The sequence below is a fragment of the Phyllobates terribilis genome, unplaced genomic scaffold, assembly GCF_046119375.1.
Source record: "Phyllobates terribilis strain yellow unplaced genomic scaffold, ASM4611937v1 Scaffold_7__3_contigs__length_470593459, whole genome shotgun sequence".
Lineage (NCBI taxonomy): Eukaryota > Metazoa > Chordata > Amphibia > Anura > Dendrobatidae > Phyllobates > Phyllobates terribilis.
Genome location: NW_027362767.1, coordinates 44,478,345 through 44,499,053, shown reverse-complemented (window position 1 = coordinate 44,499,053; position 20,709 = coordinate 44,478,345). Strand labels below are relative to the sequence as shown.

The following is a 20,709-nucleotide window of genomic DNA, read 5'->3' as shown; positions in this document are numbered from 1 at the left end:
TCTTCAAAGTAGCCACCTTTTGCTTTGATGACTGCTTTGCACACTCTTGGCATTCTCTTGATGAGCTTCAAGAGGTAGTCACCGGAAATGGTTTTCACTTCACAGGTGTGCCCTGTCAGGTTTAATAAGTGGGATTTCTTGCCTTATAAATGGGGTTGGGACCATCAGTTGTGTTGTGCAGAAGTCTGGTGGATACACAGCTAATAGTCCTACTGAATAGACTCTTAGAATTTGTATTATGGCAAGAAAAAAGCAGCCAAGTAAAGAAAAACAAGTGGCCATCATTACTTTAAGAAATTAAGGTCAGTCAGTCTGAAAAATTGGGAAAACTTTGAATGTGTCCCCCCCAAGTGCAGTTGCAAGAACCATCAAGCGCTACAAAGAAACTGGCTCCCATGAGGACCGCCCCAGGAAAGGAAGACCAAGAGTCACCTCTGCTTCTGAGGATAAGTTTATCCGAGTCACCAGCCTCAGAAATAGGAGGTTAACAGCAGCTCAGATTAGAGACCAGGTCAATGCCACACAGAGTTCTAGCAGCAGACACATCTTTACAACAACTGTTAAGAGGAGACTTTGTGCAGCAGGCCTTCATGGTAAAATAGCTGCTAGGAAACCACTGCTAAGGACAGGCAACAAGCAGAAGAGACTTGTTTGGGCTAAAGAACACAAGGAATGGACATTAGACCAGTGGAAATCTGTGCTTTGGTCTGATGAGTCCAAATTTGAGATCTTTGGTTCCAACCACCGTGTCTTTGTGCGACGCAGAAAAGGTGAACGGATGGACTCTACATGCCTGGTTCCCACCGTGAAGCATGGAGGAGGAGGTGTGATGGTGTGCGGGTGCTTTGCTGGTGACACTGTTGGGGATTTATTCAAAATTGAAGACATACTGAACCAGCATGGCTACCACGGCATCTTGCAGCGGCATGCTATTCCATCCGGTTTGCATTTAGTTGGACCATCATTTATTTTTCAACAGGACAATGACCCCAAACACACCTCCAGGCTGTGTAAGGGCTATGTGACCAAGAAGGAGAGTGATGGGGTGCTACGCCAGATGACCTGGCCTCCACAGTCACCAGACCTGAACCCAATCGAGATGGTTTGGGGTGAGCTGGACCGCAGAGTGAAGGTAAAAGGGCCAACAAGTGCTAAGCATCTCCGGGAACTCCTTCAAGATTGTTGGAAGACCATTTCCGGTGACTACCTCTTGAAGCTCATCAAGAGAATGCCAAGAGTGTGCAAAGCAGTCAACAAAGCAAAAGGTGGCTACTTTGAAGAACCTAGAATATAAGACATATTTTCAGTTGTTTCACACTTTTTTGTTAAGTATATAATTCCACATGTGTTAATTCATAGTTTTGATGCCTTCAGTGTGAATGTACAATTTTCATAGTCATGAAAATACAGAAAAATCTTTAAATGAGAAGGTGTGTCCAAACTTTTGGTCTGTACTGTACTATATATATATATATATATATATATATATATATATATATATATATATATATATATATATATATATATATATATATATATATATATATATATATATATATATATATATATATATATATATATATATATATATATATATATATATATATACACATATATACACACATACATACACACACATATATACAATAAAAAAAAAATTCAACAGCTTTCTAAAATACTTCGGGAGATATTTCTCAAGGCCTTTTTATGGCAGCAAAATAGTCACAAATTTTGGTGCACGTCTCATTTGTGTAAATTTTACCAATTTCTAAAGAGTGTTCAGTCTTCGTGGATAGAGGGCAGGGCGAGTAAGAGCTCAAACTATTCACTTAAGAAATTGGCATAAATTGTAGAGGAAATCTCGGCCAGCTATGGGCATTGTGGCACATTACCAGCCTCTTGTGCAGATCTTATTCCAATGGGTTTCCATTTAAGACAGGTATATGAAAGGGAACTCAAAAGGTTTGGACCCACGCGGATCAGAAACGTTCACACTTTCATTCAGACATTCCGTTTCTCTTTTCCGTTTTGGACATTAACTCCTATGTTTCAGTTATTGAAAATGGATAAGTCGCACAAGTGATGCAAACGGAAACAGAGGGGGCGCCATCGATAATCACGGTGTCAGTCTCATTTCGTGTCAGTCTTCACAGCGGAAGAAACCGTTTTGCTGCTGTGATTTTTCATCTGTTCTAAAAACAGAAACATAATGAACCCATAAAAGTCAGCGGGGCCCCTCTACTTCTATCTGCATCAGTAATGCAACAAATACTTTTTGGGGTACGAATTCAGTTTCCATGAATTCAGAAAAAGAGAAATGTGATTGCAGTTTAAGTAACTGCCCCTTTCTGCGTTTCCTTTCCCACGAGTTTCATGCCTTAAACTATAATCGGCATCAAAGGATAATTTTCATATTTGTGAAGTTGACCAAGAAGCTTTGGATCCCTGCTGGCAACGGGCTCTGGACCCTAAGGGTCAATCTGCTCCTGATTGGGGCAAGTGTGAATGTAAGCATGAGAGCTTCCATTCATTGACACAATGCAGAGATCTTGAAAAGGGCAACAAACTGGAAAACAAAACATTAGCAAAGTGCAATTCTTTTTTCTCCATCTACAGGAGCCATTGTACGCAACATGCTCGGATTGGAACGGAAGGAAGGGGGCTACTGTATTGGCTATATGGGCCAGTATCGATGACATTGGCCAGCATCATATGTGAAAGGAACAAGCAAAATTTAACCAGGCACAGGGTATAAAATCCACCGCGAATATCAGGAGCGCAATAAACGGTTCCAGGCATCCTAATTAAGTCTACGCTTGAAATATGGAGCAAGAGATGGAGCCAAGGCGCAGTGTAATTCCAGTTACCGGGGAAGCAAGACACAGTGGAAGCGTCTCAAGAGCTTAATGGAAACCTTTATTTACGACGCATCGCTCTCCTTTATTTTCATTTGTGCACAGTTCACCGATTCTGAAACCAGAGTTTTTAATGCCAGACCCAAAGTGCATCAATCATCCTCCGAACAGTCACTGAGGCTGATCAGCCTGTCCACGCCTGCCGGAAGATGGGAACATCGAATAAAGAACTTATTCTCCAATTCTTTTCATTACGCTGGTGTTTATTATATCTCATTTATTGCATTATTCATTTGTATCATGTCGAGCTGCATCGGGCATGCTGTGGTCACATGGGCGCCATCTATAGGTTGTACACAGGTACTGCACTCTATTAAAATGGTTTCATATCCTAAATCTTTAAACACTTCAGTATTGGGACTGAGGAACAATGAGCCTCCACCAGAGGAGTATTGCGGTCCTGCTCTCCAAAACACATCCACTTAAACCTTGTAATTATCATTGTACACACATCATATATATCAATAAGGTCTTTGATGACTCAAAACCATGTACAACCTTGATCCTGAGCACGACCAAGACTGCATTCATGTCTTTATAGGAAGAGTCAGAAGGCCATATAACTTGGACGGGGATCGCAACAAAATGGACGGACTGGCTGGAGGCTCTCCTGACTCCAGCTGCATAGAAATGCATGCTGTCACGCTGCGGTCAGGAGAGCCGCCAGCCAGTCCGACCACTACGTTGCAATCCCCATCCGCGTTGTATGGCCGTCTGACTCTTCCCATAAAGACATGAATGGAGTAGTGGTCATGCTCAGGCACAAGGTTGTACTTGGGTTCTTCACTCCCATCAAATTAAATAGTTTAATTTTATAATTCTGTATTAGGAGTAGTCATTTACATTTTGTTGCTAACCAGTTAGTGTTGGGGTGCAATGATCCCACCAAAAAAATAAAAAATTCTGGGGTCAGACCATCTATACAGAGCAAATCCATGTCCACCTTTCAAGGGGTTGTCCACTTTTAAATGTAATACACCACAATATTGGATCTACATAATGGGGTTCCAAAAACCCTTGTGTGAATGGAGAAATTGTGTAGGGTAGCGTAGTATGCTAGACCTCAGCTCCATTCACTTTTTTTTTTTTTTTTTTTTTTTTTTTTATAGGTTTGATGGAAAAACGGAAAACAGTAGTAAATACAGTGATGGTGACACATGCACTATGGATCCGTTCACACAGGGATTTTTTTGGTAGCTTCCTTCTTGTGATGTGAAGTTACCAGCAGTCGGATCCCATAAAACATACTTATCTGGCAAATTACATAAACACATAAAAAGAAATAAAAAAAAAACCTTAGTATGCATCTCCATGATTACAGACTACAAAACCGGTGTAGTCCGATGCTGCAGTTTTTTTTTTGTTTTGTTTTTTTTAACAAATTTTTGAGGGTTTTTTTTTTTTTTTTTTTTTTTTTTTTTACTTAAAACCTTTCCAAATCAGCAATATCTGATGACTTACTTGTGCTTGTATTTGTTCCAATAGCGTTGACGGTTGTGGAGACCGAGGAAGAAGGGTAGAGGGGCAGATGTCCATTCTCGCAGCTCATGTTCTTGTCCTGCCAGTTGGAAGAACTGACGCAGATTCCGGAGTCGCGAGAATTCGGCCAGCCGTTCAGTTTATCATCGGAGTTCTGTCTTTGGTGGTAGTAATGCATTTGCCCATAATCCAAAGAGTCTGATCGACACCTCCCCTGGGTACCAAAGTTCCCCGACGTACGGTCCTCCAAGTGATTCAGCCACATCGCCAAAGCGCTCCTGTCGTCCAGCGACGTGGCCGGGTGGATCAAGGCGTATGACAGCAACTGGCGACTCTCTTCTATGTGCTGGTTGTGTTCTATCGAATGGGCCAATAGTTTCGGCAGCAACTTCATGTACTCCACCTTCGCGTCCATGTTCCCAGGCTTTAGTAAAGGCAGGTGGGTTAAAAGCTGAGAGATCACCGTGTCCTTGGATTCCTGCTGCCACTGGTTAATGATTGCTGGAAAGAAGCAGAAAATATAAAATCAGCCAACTTTCTTACAGTTCACAGTAACAGTTTTGTCTCTGAGGTTTTTGTTTAAAAAAAGTATCTAAAAAAATGGAGGCAAAAAAAAACAAAAAACCCAACCCTGAAGGTAATCGTATAAAAACACTAGGGAAGCATCACGGGATGGATATTTACTTTGAGGGTCTTTAAGTGAAGCCATCATTAGAAAATTAACTATTGTTTAAAGCAGGTTATTGTATACATGTATATTTAAAAATTATATACACACACACACACACACACATTATATAAAAAAGTTAAATTAAAAAAAAAAAAAAAAAAATCAATCCCTGGAGGCCAGTGTGAAAACTACAGAATTGCGCATATGCATATATACACAAACACATATATATATATATATATATATATATATATATATATATATATATATACACATACATACATATATACACGGTTTTATTTTTTTATTTATTTAATTTTTTTTTTTTTAAGACTCCTACTTTGTAGAGTACAACAGTAGACGCAGAATGACAATGACAGGCAATGCCTCTGAAACACAGTTTATAACACAGGAACCACAAATCATAATAGGTGATATCACAGCTCACCTGCTCCACCTCTCTTCACAATGACCTTTGCACACACTCATTAGATGTAAAGATATGATCAGAATCTGTTCATTGCTGCTAAAGTACATCTGGATTTCCTGAAACAGGAAGTTAGTTACAGTCGAAAAAAAACAAAAAAAAACCCTGGGCTCGTGTGAAAATTGCAAGATTTTTTTTTTTTCCTTTTAAATACAGTTTGTGATATGCAAAAAAAGACCATTGCCAAAAAAGAAAAACCTATTAAATAAAATGCAAACAGGACAATGTGTTCTGATGATCATTTCCCTTCAACTTACTTTACAGTGCCAGTCATAAATATATATATATATATATATATTTTTTATATATATATATATATATATATATATATATATATATATATATATATATATATATATATATATATATATATATATATATATATATATATATATATATATATATATATATATATATATATACATACACACACACACACACACACATACAAATCAAGGCGTTTTTACTGTGGTTATCCAAAGAAATCCCAAAACGCGTGGATGTGATCACAACAGAAGTTCTCAGGGATAAATATTGACGTATGAAACAAATACAATATGTCAAGTGAACACCCACAATGCTGGCTCCAAAATAGCTGGAGCGGACAGATGGTATTATAATCAATGAGGACGGGTGTAACGTACAGGCAAAATCTGGAACATTTAAAAGTTGCAATAGTCAGGCAGGAAAGAGGATGATGTCTGTCTACAAGACCAGAATACTGGAATGAATAGCACAAGTAAATGCTAGAATGTTTGGAATATATCAGAGATAAATGCCTTTGTCTTCAGTTATGAGCCACTTCTCCTGAACATGTGCTACACAATGACAGGAGAACAGGAGTCCCTCATGTCTGTGTGCGCTACATAATGACAGGAGAGCAGGAGTCCTTCATGTCTGTGTGTGCTACATAATGACAGAAGAGCAGGAGCCCCTCATGTCTGTGTGTGCTACATAATGACAGGAGAGCAGGAGTCCTTCATGTCTGTGTGTGCTACATAATGACAGGAGAGCAGGAGCCCCTCATGTCTGTGTGCTACATAATGACAGGAGAGCAGGAGTCCCTCATGTCTGTGTGCTACATAATGACAGGAGAGCAGGAGTCCCTCGTGTCTGTGTGTGCTACATAATGACAGGAGAGCAGGAGTCCCTCATGTCTGTGTGTGCTACATAATGACAGGAGAGCAGGAGTCCCTCGTGTCTGTGTGCTACATAATGACAGGAGAGCAGGAGTCCCTCATGTCTGTGTGCTACATAATGACAGGAGAGCAGGAGTCCCTCATGTCTGTGTGCTACATAATGACAGGAGAGCAGGAGTCCCTCATGTCTGTGTGCTACATAATGACAGGAGAGCAGGAGTCCCTCGTGTCTGTGTGCTACATAATGACAGGAGAGCAGGAGTCCTTCATCTCTGTGTGCTACATAATGACAGGAGAGCAGGAGTCCCTCGTGTCTGTGTGTGCTACATAATGACAGGAGAGCAGGAGTCCCTCGTGTCTGTGTGTGCTACATAATGACAGGAGAGCAGGAGTCCCTCATGTATGTGTGCTACATAATGACAGGAGAGCAGGAGTCCCTCATCTCTGTGTGCTACATAATGACAGGAGAGCAGGAGTCCCTCATGTCTGTGTGCTACATAATGACAGGAGAGCAGGAGTCCCTCATGTCTGTGTGCTACATAATGACAGGAGAGCAGGAGTCCCTCATGTCTGTGTGCTACATAATGACAGGAGAGCAGGAGTCCCTCGTGTCTGTGTGCTACATAATGACAGGAGTGCAGGAGTCCCTCGTGTCTGTGTGCTACATAATGACAGGAGAGCAGGAGTCCTTCATCTCTGTGTGCTACATAATGACAGGAGAGCAGGAGCCCCTCATGTCTGTGTGTGCTACATAATGACAGGAGAGCAGGAGCCCCTCATGTCTGTGTGCTACATAATGACAGGAGAGCAGGAGTCCCTCGTGTCTGTGTGTGCTACATAATGACAGGAGAGCAGGAGCCCCTCATGTCTGTGTGCTACATAATGACAGGAGAGCAGGAGTCCCTCATGTCTGTGTGCTACATAATGACAGGAGAGCAGGAGTCCCTCGTGTCTGTGTGTGCTACATAATGACAGGAGAGCAGGAGCCCCTCATGTCTGTGTGCTACATAATGACAGGAGAGCAGGAGCCCCTCATGTCTGTGTGCTACATAATGACAGGAGAGCAGGAGTCCCTCATGTCTGTGTGCTACATAATGACAGGAGAGCAGGAGTCCCTCATGTCTGTGTGCTACATAATGACAGGAGAGCAGGAGTCCCTCGTGTCTGTGTGTGCTACATAATGACAGGAGAGCAGGAGTCCCTCATGTCTGTGTGTGCTACATAATGACAGGAGAGCAGGAGTCCCTCGTGTCTGTGTGCTACATAATGACAGGAGAGCAGGAGTCCCTCATGTCTGTGTGCTACATAAGGACAGGAGAGCAGGAGTCCCTCATGTCTGTGTGCTACATAATGACAGGAGTGCAGGAGTCCCTCGTGTCTGTGTGCTACATAATGACAGGAGAGCAGGAGTCCTTCATCTCTGTGTGCTACATAATGACAGGAGAGCAGGAGTCCCTCGTGTCTGTGTGTGCTACATAATGACAGGAGAGCAGGAGCCCCTCATGTCTGTGTGTGCTACATAATGACAGGAGAGCAGGAGCCCCTCATGTCTGTGTGTGCTACATAATGACAGGAGAGCAGGAGTCCCTCATGTCTGTGTGTGCTACATAATGACAGGAGAGCAGGAGTCCCTCATGTCTGTGTGCTACATAATGACAGGAGAGCAGGAGTCCATCAGGTCTGTGTGCTACATAATGACAGGAGAGCAGGAATCCCTCATGTCTGTGTGCTACATAATGACAGGAGAGCAGGAGTCCCTCATGTCTGTGTGCTACATAATGACAGGAGAGCAGGAGTCCCTCGTGTCTGTGTGTGCTACATAATGACAGGAGAGCAGGAGCCCCTCATGTCTGTGTGCTACATAATAACAGGAGAGCAGGAGCCCCTCATGTCTGTGTGCTACATAATGACAGGAGAGCAGGAGTCCCTCGTGTCTGTGTGTGCTACATAATGACAGGAGAGCAGGAGTCCCTCATGTCTGTGTGTGCTACATAATGACAGGAGAGCAGGAGTCCCTCGTGTCTGTGTGCTACATAATGACAGGAGAGCAGGAGTCCCTCATGTCTGTGTGCTACATAATGACAGGAGAGCAGGAGTCCCTCATGTCTGTGTGCTACATAATGACAGGAGAGCAGGAGTCCCTCGTGTCTGTGTGCTACATAATGACAGGAGAGCAGGAGTCCTTCATCTCTGTGTGCTACATAATGACAGGAGAGCAGGAGTCCCTCGTGTCTGTGTGTGCTACATAATGACAGGAGAGCAGGAGTCCCTCGTGTCTGTGTGTGCTACATAATGACAGGAGAGCAGGAGTCCCTCATGTATGTGTGCTACATAATGACAGGAGAGCAGGAGTCCCTCATCTCTGTGTGCTACATAATGACAGGAGAGCAGGAGTCCCTCATGTCTGTGTGCTACATAATGACAGGAGAGCAGGAGTCCCTCATGTCTGTGTGCTACATAATGACAGGAGAGCAGGAGTCCCTCGTGTCTGTGTGCTACATAATGACAGGAGTGCAGGAGTCCCTCGTGTCTGTGTGCTACATAATGACAGGAGAGCAGGAGTCCTTCATCTCTGTGTGCTACATAATGACAGGAGAGCAGGAGCCCCTCATGTCTGTGTGTGCTACATAATGACAGGAGAGCAGGAGCCCCTCATGTCTGTGTGTGCTACATAATGACAGGAGAGCAGGAGCCCCTCATGTCTGTGTGTGCTACATAATGACAGGAGAGCAGGAGTCCCTCATGTCTGTGTGTGCTACATAATGACAGGAGAGCAGGAGTCCCTCATGTCTGTGTGTGCTACATAATGACAGGAGAGCAGGAGTCCCTCATGTCTGTGTGCTACATAATGACAGGAGAGCAGGAGTCCATCAGGTCTGTGTGCTACATAATGACAGGAGAGCAGGAATCCCTCATGTCTGTGTGCTACATAATGACAGGAGAGCAGGAGTCCCTCATGTCTGTGTGCTACATAATGACAGGAGAGCAGGAGTCCCTCGTGTCTGTGTGTGCTACATAATGACAGGAGAGCAGGAGCCCCTCATGTCTGTGTGCTACATAATGACAGGAGAGCAGGAGCCCCTCATGTCTGTGTGCTACATAATGACAGGAGAGCAGGAGTCCCTCATGTCTGTGTGCTACATAATGACAGGAGAGCAGGAGTCCCTCATGTCTGTGTGCGACATAATGACAGGAGAGCAGGAGTCCCTCGTGTCTGTGTGCTACATAATGACAGGAGTGCAGGAGTCCTTCATGTCTGTGTGCTACATAATGACAGGAGAGCAGGAGTCCCTCGTGTCTGTGTGCTACATAATGACAGGAGTGCAGGAGTCCTTCATGTCTGTGTGCTACATAATGACAGGAGAGCAGGAGTCCCTCGTGTCTGTGTGCTACATAATGACAGGAGAGCAGGAGTCCTTCATCTCTGTGTGCTACATAATGACAGGAGAGCAGGAGTCCCTCATGTCTGTGTGTGCTACATAATGACAGGAGAGCAGGAGTCCCTCGTGTCTGTGTGTGCTACATAATGACAGGAGAGCAGGAGTCCCTCATGTATGTGTGCTACATAATGACAGGAGAGCAGGAGTCCCTCATCTCTGTGTGCTACATAATGACAGGAGAGCAGGAGTCCCTCATGTCTGTGTGCTACATAATGACAGGAGAGCAGGAGTCCCTCATGTCTGTGTGCTACATAATGACAGGAGAGCAGGAGTCCCTCGTGTCTGTGTGCTACATAATGACAGGAGTGCAGGAGTCCTTCATGTCTGTGTGCTACATAATGACAGGAGAGCAGGAGTCCCTCGTGTCTGTGTGCTACATAATGACAGGAGAGCAGGAGTCCTTCATCTCTGTGTGCTACATAATGACAGGAGAGCAGGAGTCCCTCATGTCTGTGTGTGCTACATAATGACAGGAGAGCAGGAGTCCCTCGTGTCTGTGTGCTACATAATGACAGGAGAGCAGGAGTCCTTCATCTCTGTGTGCTACATAATGACAGGAGGGCAGGAGTCCCTCATGTATGTGTGCTACATAATGACAGGAGAGCAGGAGTCCCTCATCTCTGTGTGCTACATAATGACAGGAGAGCAGGAGTCCCTCATGTCTGTGTGCTACATAATGACAGGAGAGCAGGAGTCCCTCATGTCTGTGTGCTACATAATGACAGGAGAGCAGGAGTCCCTCGTGTCTGTGTGCTACATAATGACAGGAGAGCAGGAGTCCCTCGTGTCTGTGTGCTACATAATGACAGGAGTGCAGGAGTCCTTCATGTCTGTGTGCTACATAATGACAGGAGAGCAGGAGTCCCTCGTGTCTGTGTGCTACATAATGACAGGAGAGCAGGAGTCCTTCATCTCTGTGTGCTACATAATGACAGGAGAGCAGGAGTCCCTCATGTCTGTGTGTGCTACATAATGACAGGAGAGGAGGAGTCCCTCATGTCTGTGTGTGCTACATAATGACAGGAGAGCAGGAGTCCCTCATGTCTGTGTGCTACATAATGACAGGAGAGCAAGAATCCCTCATGTCTGTGAGCTACATAATGACAGGAGAGCAGGAGCCCCTCTTGTCTGTGTGCTACATAATGACAGGAGAGGAGGAGTCCCTCATGTCAGTGTGTGCTACATAATGACAGGAGAGCAGGAGTCCCTCATGTCTGTGTGCTACATAATGACAGGAGAGCAAGAATCCCTCATGTCTGTGAGCTACATAATGACAGGAGAGCAGGAGTCCCTCATGTCTGTGTGCTACATAATGACAGGAGAGCAGGAGTCCCTCATGTTTGGGTGTGCTACATAATGACAGGAGAGCAGGAATCCCTCATGTCTGTGTGTTACATAATGACAGGAGAGCAGGAGCCCCTCATGTCTGGGTGTACCGTGTTTGGGAGACATCATAGCAGTTCAACTCCACTAGCTCAGAGACAACTGAAAATTGGAGAAGAAACCTGCAAAGGGGAAAGCTGGTGATTAATACAAGATACAAGATATATAATGGCCAGAAATAGTGTTAATCCTCAAAATAACCAAATAAAGGATAAGCCACAGAAACACACAGTCTACGGGTGGCGATCGCAGCTTGAATGGGACATCGCTTAACTCAATGGATCTTTCTGTAACCAGGAGTAAACACTTGAATCCAGGAAGCCAAAAGTTACCGACCTTGGTGTATTATACACAGTATACACTTTTGGCAGTAGCTTTTGGGCCCAATGCAAAATCTTAAACAAGGTCCCGAACGGTCACAGGCTTTATTGTATTGGTCTTCTCATATGGACCAAACAGACCTTTTGGGCCCCCTTAGGATCCAAGGCTTAAGTACTACTGCAACCCTTGAGCCTGTTCTAGTTATGTCCCTGACTTTTCAGGGGACCCTTCTGTTGGTTGAAGAGAGCCCTATGAATACAGCTGTGTGGGGGCTAGAAGTGGGTTTTCATGACCCATCACTTTAGTCCTGCTTCAATCCACAAGTGTGAAAAAGAAAAAAATAGGGCTCCAAAGTATGGATTGCATTTAACTCCAAAGTCAATGTCACGTCAATACTCCGGAGGGGTGAACTATATAAACGGTAGCAAATATAACAAAAATCTGTGTTTTTTCTCATCTTCAGTGGGAGGTTCGTCCATCCTAAAATACCAGCTCTCACGTGGGTCCATGTGACGGGCTTATCGGTGTCGCAGCCGTATGACTGAGCGCTCAGTTTAGCAAGGGACTGCCTCCGCGAACTGCAATAACCCCCTTCTAAATTAGATTCGACAATTTGATTTGGCAGCAGTGCGTCTCTAGGAGCTAAATGGAGGATTTTTTTTTTTTTTAAAGAGCATAATACTTCTCTTTTAACCTGCCAATTCAAATTTCAGCTACAAACGCAGCTTCCTGATTTTTCTGGTGAGATCAGGATGGAAAAACACCGACAGACAACAACAAAAACAAGGAAAAGTCGACAAAACTGAGCGACATTCAGTGGAAAACCTCGGTGAGTCACTGGCGAACAAGGAAGGTTCTAATAGGAGTCAGCTTAATACAGTCCATAGAAGCCAGGGAATCTCTGAAAAGCTGACGTGCTTTCACCGCTACCACATATACCACCATTCTAGAGACCCCACTGCTGCCATCAGCATGCTCTCCTACTGGAAAACTCCGTTTATTCTCATTATTACAAGTTACCTTTCTTGGGGTGCAATGAAAGGGAATCTAGGGCTTCAGTTCATTGTAAGGACTGCAAAGTTGTGAGATATGCTCTATGACCCGCAGAGTATTAATAATTATAAAGAATGATAGAAATCTGTGTAAATGCAAAGTTAAGGTGACCCAAGATGCGTTTGTTTATATTTTACCGCTGGGTCTTTAGGGGTTGCTCTTCATTGCATATATTCCTTGATTCATTCAAACAAGAGTTAAGAAATTAGCACAAAGTCCACGTTTTAAATGTGCGCTGTTGTAAAACCCATCTGCCTCTAAAAACTTTCTACATGTCAGACATAGTGAGCATCGCACATTCCTTCCCCCCGAATCTTTGGACTTGATCCTGCGGAGGAGATATTTTTGGTACGTCCATCATGCGCCTGCTAAATCAAGAGATACAGCCATGCTTTCCTCATCCAAATACAGGGGTATGCTTTACTCTAAAATGTAGTTCAGTGAGCGAAGAAGAGAGTTTAAAAAAAAACTTTATATAAAAGTTTTTGAAAGTTTAATTTAAATTTTGCATTGCACAAATGCTTCCGGAAACCACCCCCCTTCCCGTACCACATTCAAATAATACAGTGGGTAAGGAAAGTATTCAGACCCCTTTAAATTTTTCACTCTTTGTTTCATTGCAAAAGTTAATTTTTTTTCTCATTAAAGTACACTCTACCCCCCATCTTGACTGAAAAAAAAAAGAAATGTAGAAATTTTTGCAAATTTATTAAAAAAGAAAAACTGAAATATCACATGGTCATAAGTATTCAGACCCTTTGCTCAGTATTGAGTAGAAGCACCCTTTTGAGCTAGTACAGCCATGAGTCTTCTTGGGAATGATGCAACAAGTTTTTCACACCTGGATTTGGGGATCCTCTGCCATTCTTCCTTGCAGATCCTCTCCAGTTCCGTCAGGTTGGATGGTGAACGTTGGTGAACGTTGGTGGACAGCCATTTTCAGGTCTCTCCAGAGATGCTCAATTGGGTTTAGGTCAGGGCTCTGGCTGGTCCAGTCAAGAATGGTCACAGAGTTGCTCTGAAGCCACTCCTTTGTTATTTTAGCTGTGTGCTTAGGGTCATTGTCTTGTTGGAAGGTGAACCTCTGGCCAAGTCTGAGGACCAGAGCACTCTGGAAGAGGTTTTCATCCAGGATATCTCTGTACTTGGCCGAATTCATGTTGTTTCCTTCAGTTGCAACCAGTCGTCCTGTCTCTGCAGCTGAAGAGCACCCAATAGCATGATGCTGCCACCACCATGTTTCACTGTTGGGATTGTATTGGGCAGGTGATGAGCAGTGCCTGGTTTTCTCCACACAGACCGCTTAGAATTAACGCCAAAAAGTTCTCTCTTTGTCTCATCAGACCAGAGAATCTTATTTCTCAGTCTGGGAGTCCTTCATCTCTGGAGCTCAACCACAGTGATCTTGGGGTTCTTCTTTACCTCTCTTACCAAGGCTCTTCTCCCACGATTGCTCAGTTTGGCTGGACGGCCAGGTCTAGGAAGACTTCTGGTGGTCCCAAACTTCTTCCATTTAAGGATTATGGAGGCCACTGTGCTCTTAGGAACCTTGAGTAATGCAGAAATTCTTTTGTAACCTTGACCAGATCTGTGCCTTGCCACAATTCTGTCTCTGAGCTCCTTGGGCAGTTCCTTTGAGCGCATGATTCTCATTTGGTCTGACATGCACTGTGAGGTGTGAGGTCTTATATAAAGGGTCTGAATACTTATGACCATGTGATATTTCAGTTTTTCTTTAATAAATTTGCAAAAAATTCTACATTTGTTTTTCTTTCTGTCAAGATGGGATGCAGAGTGTACTTTAATGAGAAAAAAAAATGAACTTTTTAGAATTTACCAAATGGCTGCAATGAAACAAAGAGTAAAAAATTTAAAGGGGTCTGAATACTTTCCGAACCCACTGTATTTGATTACTAAACCCTTACGCTGTCAAGAGAGCACAATGATGTCACAAAGGGCACCCCCACTTAGATTAAGGAGAGCTTACAATGTATGCAGAGAAGTAACTTTCCCACACCTCAGCAGACAACAGAAGTATGACTACTGAATGTCAGCAGCCCGGATATAGCACAGTCGCAGGAACAGTGCAGCACTTAGATGACCCAATTTTAGCAGTCGCAGCACTGTTCTGCATACTACACAAAGAACTCAGACTACAGATCCAATACCCCATCATTCAAGAATACGGAAGTTATAAAGATCCACATAAAAAAAAAAAAAAAAACTAAAACTGGAAATGGTAAAAATCGCCACCACCTCCTATGTATCAGAACTAAACAAATCATATAGGCCAGGTAGTTGTTATACCCAGTAAGCGGGGAGGACTGGAGTAAGTACCAATTTTGACCCTCGACAATCTGCTCCAAATCCAATACTTACCCAATCCCAGCAGGTATCTACCTCCTGGTCCGGTCTTAAAAAAAAAAAAAAAAAAAAAAAAAAAAAAGGAAATTCCTGGTCAGTGATTGGTTGGTCAGGAATGTTTTGTTTCCGGTTTCACATTTTCAGTGCGGAAAGGAAACAGAATATAGAGTCCAGCGCAGACCGATCAAGTAACAGACCAGAGACTGCAGAGGATCGATGAGGGAAATTATCCATTTTTTTTCCACAACCCTTGTTTTTTGCACCAATAGCAGCCCTTTTATAAATAAACATCTTCCACTGAACAAACCCTTCCCCAAAATTAAGTTTTTGGAAACTTCGCTTTCTTAAGGTGACCATACACCTGCAAAAATCGGCCAATTTCAGTGGGACCAGCTGTTAAATTATTGTTTAAGAACTGTTCAACCAATGATTGTTCAGCACAGGATTACAAAAAAATAAAATAAATCAAAGGATCGGGCAGGTTGAATATTAACATGCCCAATCTTTCGTTTTCAAGAGAGTACCTCTTCCAGAAATTTTTGGCAGCTACTTATTCTGGCAGGGTGCAAGTGTATGAGGAGTTTGTTAGGAAGTTGTATGGTCTCCTGAAAAGCAGGCTTTGCATTGAATTTAGTGTACGGCCGAGAGGACAAAGGAGGAGACTTAAAGAAAAAAAAAGGAGGAGACTTAAAGAAAAAAAAAGGAGGAGACTTAAAGAAAAAAAAAGGAGGAGACTTAAAGAAAAAAAAAGGAGGAGACTTAAAGAAAAAAAAAGGAGGAGACTTAAAGAAAAAAAAAGGAGGAGACTTAAAGAAAAAAAAAGGAGGAGACTTAAAGAAAAAAAAAGGAGGAGACTTAAAGAAAAAAAAAGGAGGAGACTTAAAGAAAAAAAAAGGAGGAGACTTAAAGAAAAAAAAAGGAGGAGACTTAAAGAAAAAAAAAGGAGGAGACTTAAAGAAAAAAAAAGGAGGAGACTTAAAGAAAAAAAAAGGAGGAGACTTAAAGAAAAAAAAAGGAGGAGACTTAAAGAAAAAAAAAGGAGGAGACTTAAAGAAAAAAAAAGGAGGAGACTTAAAGAAAAAAAAAGGAGGAGACTTAAAGAAAAAAAAAGGAGGAGACTTAAAGAAAAAAAAAGGAGGAGACTTAACAAGATAGAACAGTGGCGATGCACTGGTACAAAGCATGAGTGACTGTGGGACAAAATGCTAGCAGCAATCTATAAAGGGAAGAGATTAAGAGCAGTTGGCCATCTAACCCAGACACATACACACATTCTGTTGTGAGAAATTAAAATGGTGCAAATTTTGGCGATGTAGGGTTAGTGATGCATTGTATCCTCCTTGGAAGGCTTCTATCACTTTCACATCTAATGTTTGCACACTGGTGTATTTCCTCCCCAGAAGGCAGAGTCACGACTGACTTCACATCTATTTTAGACAATGATCAACATTCGGAAAACCTCAATTTTTTTTCCCTCCAGAACAAATGAAGGTTTGAAGCAACATTTTCCACTGGTAACATCCGTGGAAAAAAAAAGAATGAAAGTTTAAAGACTCATTTATTTTCAGCCTTTATTCTCCGGAGTATTACATACAAATCAGCGCCTCTTAGTATCTCACAGAGTAAGAATGTGCTGGCACACCGCACACGCAGGACTTAAGAATGCAGAGTTTCCGCACAGCCTCGCAGGATCCCAAATGACGCTGGTCAGCCACATTCTTTCAATTTTAGATCACATTTCCACTTATATAGTCAAGATGCAAAGGAAATGGATCGGACAGGCCAACAATATGGGACTGACCGTGTTAACATTGGTTGATTTAACTAAGATATTTCTGACTGTAGGGTTTAAAAAAAAAAAAAGAAAAAAAAAATACAAAAAAGATGTAATAAAGTATTAATCGCAAGTATGAGATACAAAATAAAAAGAACTACTAATAAAATAAAAAAACAAAGCAAAGCAAACATTTATTTTAAAATTAACCCCTAATATACATTTTTTATTTATTTTTTTTTTTTTTCGCACAGACAGGTTCACTTAAAAAAAAAATAATAATCTTTTGCAGCCGCTACCCGTAAGGAAGGAGCAATAGTGACGGTCGGGTCTGAAAATATTGCTAAGCAACATCCTATAGCAACGTTCACCAATGGAGGCTGCATTACCATAGCAACCAAACACTACTTCTTCTGCGGGCAAGAAGAGAAGGGTCCCTCCGAGCAAAAGGATCATCAGACGGCGGCCTGCAAACACGAAGTGATAGGTCCGGATAACTCGCAACAATCTCAATAAAGACGAAGGAGCGCTGATAAAAACACAACATACGATGCAAGGAAAAATACAGAACAGAACTCCTTCACAAGAGCATTTCCATTTGTATCCATAAACCAGGGCTGGGCTGCAGCTACAGCTGTTAATGGAATACATTTCCCATGATTCATAGTAATATTTGTAGTCCAGCAATGTCAGTGGCCGCCTGGACAGCACTCATCCCCCCTGGGTCCTTTTCTATCATAGCTATACATTAATCTTGTGGGTGCGGAGGTCAGTAGTCCTCGGGCCGGAGGCCTAGTCAAGCTCACCGGCCTTAATATTAAGAATAGTACATAGTATCTAGAGGCTTACTAGACCCAGAAACGTCATGTTCCCACTCCACAACCATAAGACACAATTATAAAAGGGACGCTAACCTAGAGGAGCGTTACCAACCCCACAAAAAGTCCTATAAAATCAATTTCAAGATCCCTAGGAAATTCCCTACTCTCTACCAAGATCAAGATCTTGGTCACGTCCGTGTTCACAGTGAATTTTTATCCACATCACCAATTGCTAAAATTCCCACAAACCATGTCGCAAAATGGGTGGACTTAACGGCCACATCCATAAGAAATAGAAATTTTGGGGAGTCCTCAAGGGTGGGGCTCAAATTACCAAAATTGTGTGTTGTAAATGTTGGCAAGTATTCCATAGTCACATGTCGGCATTATGGATGACGCGTTACAAAATAAGCACTTTGACCTTGTCCAATCTCTGTAGGAATCCCTTCCCCAACTTCAGAAGATCCTGGCACCACAGATGGAAATCCTCATGTCTTACTTCAAGAAATTGTTAAGCCACCTTGTTCTGGCCTTCCTGAAAAGGGTCAGTCCTGCTCCACCTCACTTCTGCATCAAGAGGCAAGTGGGTCAGGCGAGGTCACTACAACTACAGATTTCCGTCCAGAGGAGAAGAGCGGGGCAGTCGACATCGCTACTACAGATACCCGTCCAGAGGAGGAGAGCGGGGCAGACGTCACCTATACAGATACCTGTCCAGAGGAGGAGAGCGGGGCAGTCGACATCGCTACTACAGATACCCGTCCAGAGGAGGAGAGCGGGGCAGACGTCACCTATACAGATACCCGTCCAGAGGAGGAGAGCAGGGCAGACGTCACCTCTACAGATACCGGTCCAGAGGAGGAGAGCGGGGCAGACGTCACCTCTACAGATACCTGTCCAGAGGAGGAGAGCGGGGCAGGCAACATCACTACTACTGATATCCATTCAGAGGAGAGCAGGGCAGATGACTTCACTACTATCGTTGACCACCCAGGAGAGGGGGGCAGGCTAGGTGACTACTACAGATTTCCATCCAGAGGAGAGGGGCAGACTACGTCACCTCTACCGATACTCATCCAGAAATGAGCGGGGCAGACGACATCACCACTACAAATACCCATACAAATGCGAGCAGAGCATGCAACGTCACCTCTACAAATACCTGTCCAAAGGAGGAAAGCGGGGCAGGCATAATTGTAACGGGTCTGGGAGGCGGAACCTCTGAGCTACTATACAAGGGGGCGGTCCTTGTAAGGGAGCGGGTGGCGACCAGGGTAGAGGGGCAGGCAGTCACAACAGGTGACCGGGGCAGTCTCTGAATGAACGGGCAGGAGGTCACGGCAAGTGACCGGGGCAGTCTCTGGATGAACGGGCAGGAGGTCACGGCAAGTGACCGGGGCAGTCTCTGGATGAACGGGCAGGAGGTCACGGCAAGTGACCGGGGCAGTCTCTGGATGAACGGGCAGGAGGTCACGGCAAGTGACCGGGGCAGTCTCTGGATGAACGGGCAGGAGGTCACGGCAAGTGACCGGGGCAGTCTCTGGATGAACGGGCAGGAGGTCACGGCAAGTGACCGGGGCAGTCTCTGGATGAACGGGCAGGAGGTCACGGCAAGTGACCGGGGCAGTCTCTGGATGAACGGGCAGGAGGTCACGGCAAGTGACCGGGGCAGTCTCTGGATGAACGGGCAGGAGGTCACGGCAAGTGACCGGGGCAGTCTCTGGATGAACGGGCAGGAGGTCACGGCAAGTGACCGGGGCAGTCTCTGGATGAACGGGCAGGAGGTCACGGCAAGTGACCGGGGCAGTCTCTGGATGAACGGGCAGGAGGTCACGGCAAGTGACCGGGGCAGTCTCTGGATGAACGGGCAGGAGGTCACGGCAAGTGACCGGGGCAGTCTCTGGATGAACGGGCAGGAGGTCACGGCAAGTGACCGGGGCAGTCTCTGGATGAACGGGCAGGAGGTCACGGCAAGTGACCGGGGCAGTCTCTGGATGAACGGGCAGGAGGTCACGGCAAGTGACCGGGGCAGTCTCTGGATGAACGGGCAGGAGGTCACGGCAAGTGACCGGGGCAGTCTCTGGATGAACGGGCAGGAGGTCACGGCAAGTGACCGGGGCAGTCTCTGGATGAACGGGCAGGAGGTCACGGCAAGTGACCGGGGCAGTCTCTGGATGAACGGGCAGGAGGTCACGGCAAGTGACCGGGGCAGTCTCTGGATGAACGGGCAGGAGGTCACGGCAAGTGACCGGGGCAGTCTCTGGATGAACGGGCAGGAGGTCACGGCAAGTGACCGGGGCAGTCTCTGGATGAACGGGCAGGAGGTCACGGCAAGTGACCGGGGCAGTCTCTGGATGAACGGGCAGGAGGTCACGGCAAGTGACCGGGGCAGTCTCTGGATGAACGGGCAGGAGGTCACGGCAAGTGACCGGGGCAGTCTCTGGATGAACGGGCAGGAGGTCACGGCAAGTGACCGGGGCAGTCTCTGGATGAACGGGCAGGAGGTCACGGCAAGTGACCGGGGCAGTCTCTGGATGAACGGGCAGGAGGTCACGGCAAGTGACCGGGGCAGTCTCTGGATGAACGGGCAGGAGGTCACGGCAAGTGACCGGGGCAGTCTCTGGATGAACGGGCAGGAGGTCACGGCAAGTGACCGGGGCAGTCTCTGGATGAACGGGCAGGAGGTCACGGCAAGTGACCGGGGCAGTCTCTGGATGAACGGGCAGGAGGTCACGGCAAGTGACCGGGGCAGTCTCTGGATGAACGGGCAGGAGGTCACGGCAAGTGACCGGGGCAGTCTCTGGGTAAAGGATTGGTACGACCTGTGGCGGCAGATGATAGACGTGAGCTCCCAGATGAGCAG

At 44.9% G+C, this 20,709-nt stretch overlaps 1 protein-coding gene across 2 annotated transcripts in view; it reads right to left on the bottom strand.

Annotated features, from left to right (window-relative positions):
• The window catches only part of SAMD4A (sterile alpha motif domain containing 4A), a 92,472-nt gene that overhangs the window by 23,282 nt on the left and 48,481 nt on the right, over window positions 1-20,709 (bottom strand). For both annotated transcript variants that reach the window (XM_073638463.1, XM_073638464.1), the window contains exon 3: window positions 4,377-4,895. In XM_073638463.1, coding sequence (XP_073494564.1) covers window positions 4,377-4,895 — 519 coding nt within the window. The remainder of the gene's footprint in view (window positions 1-4,376; window positions 4,896-20,709) is intronic.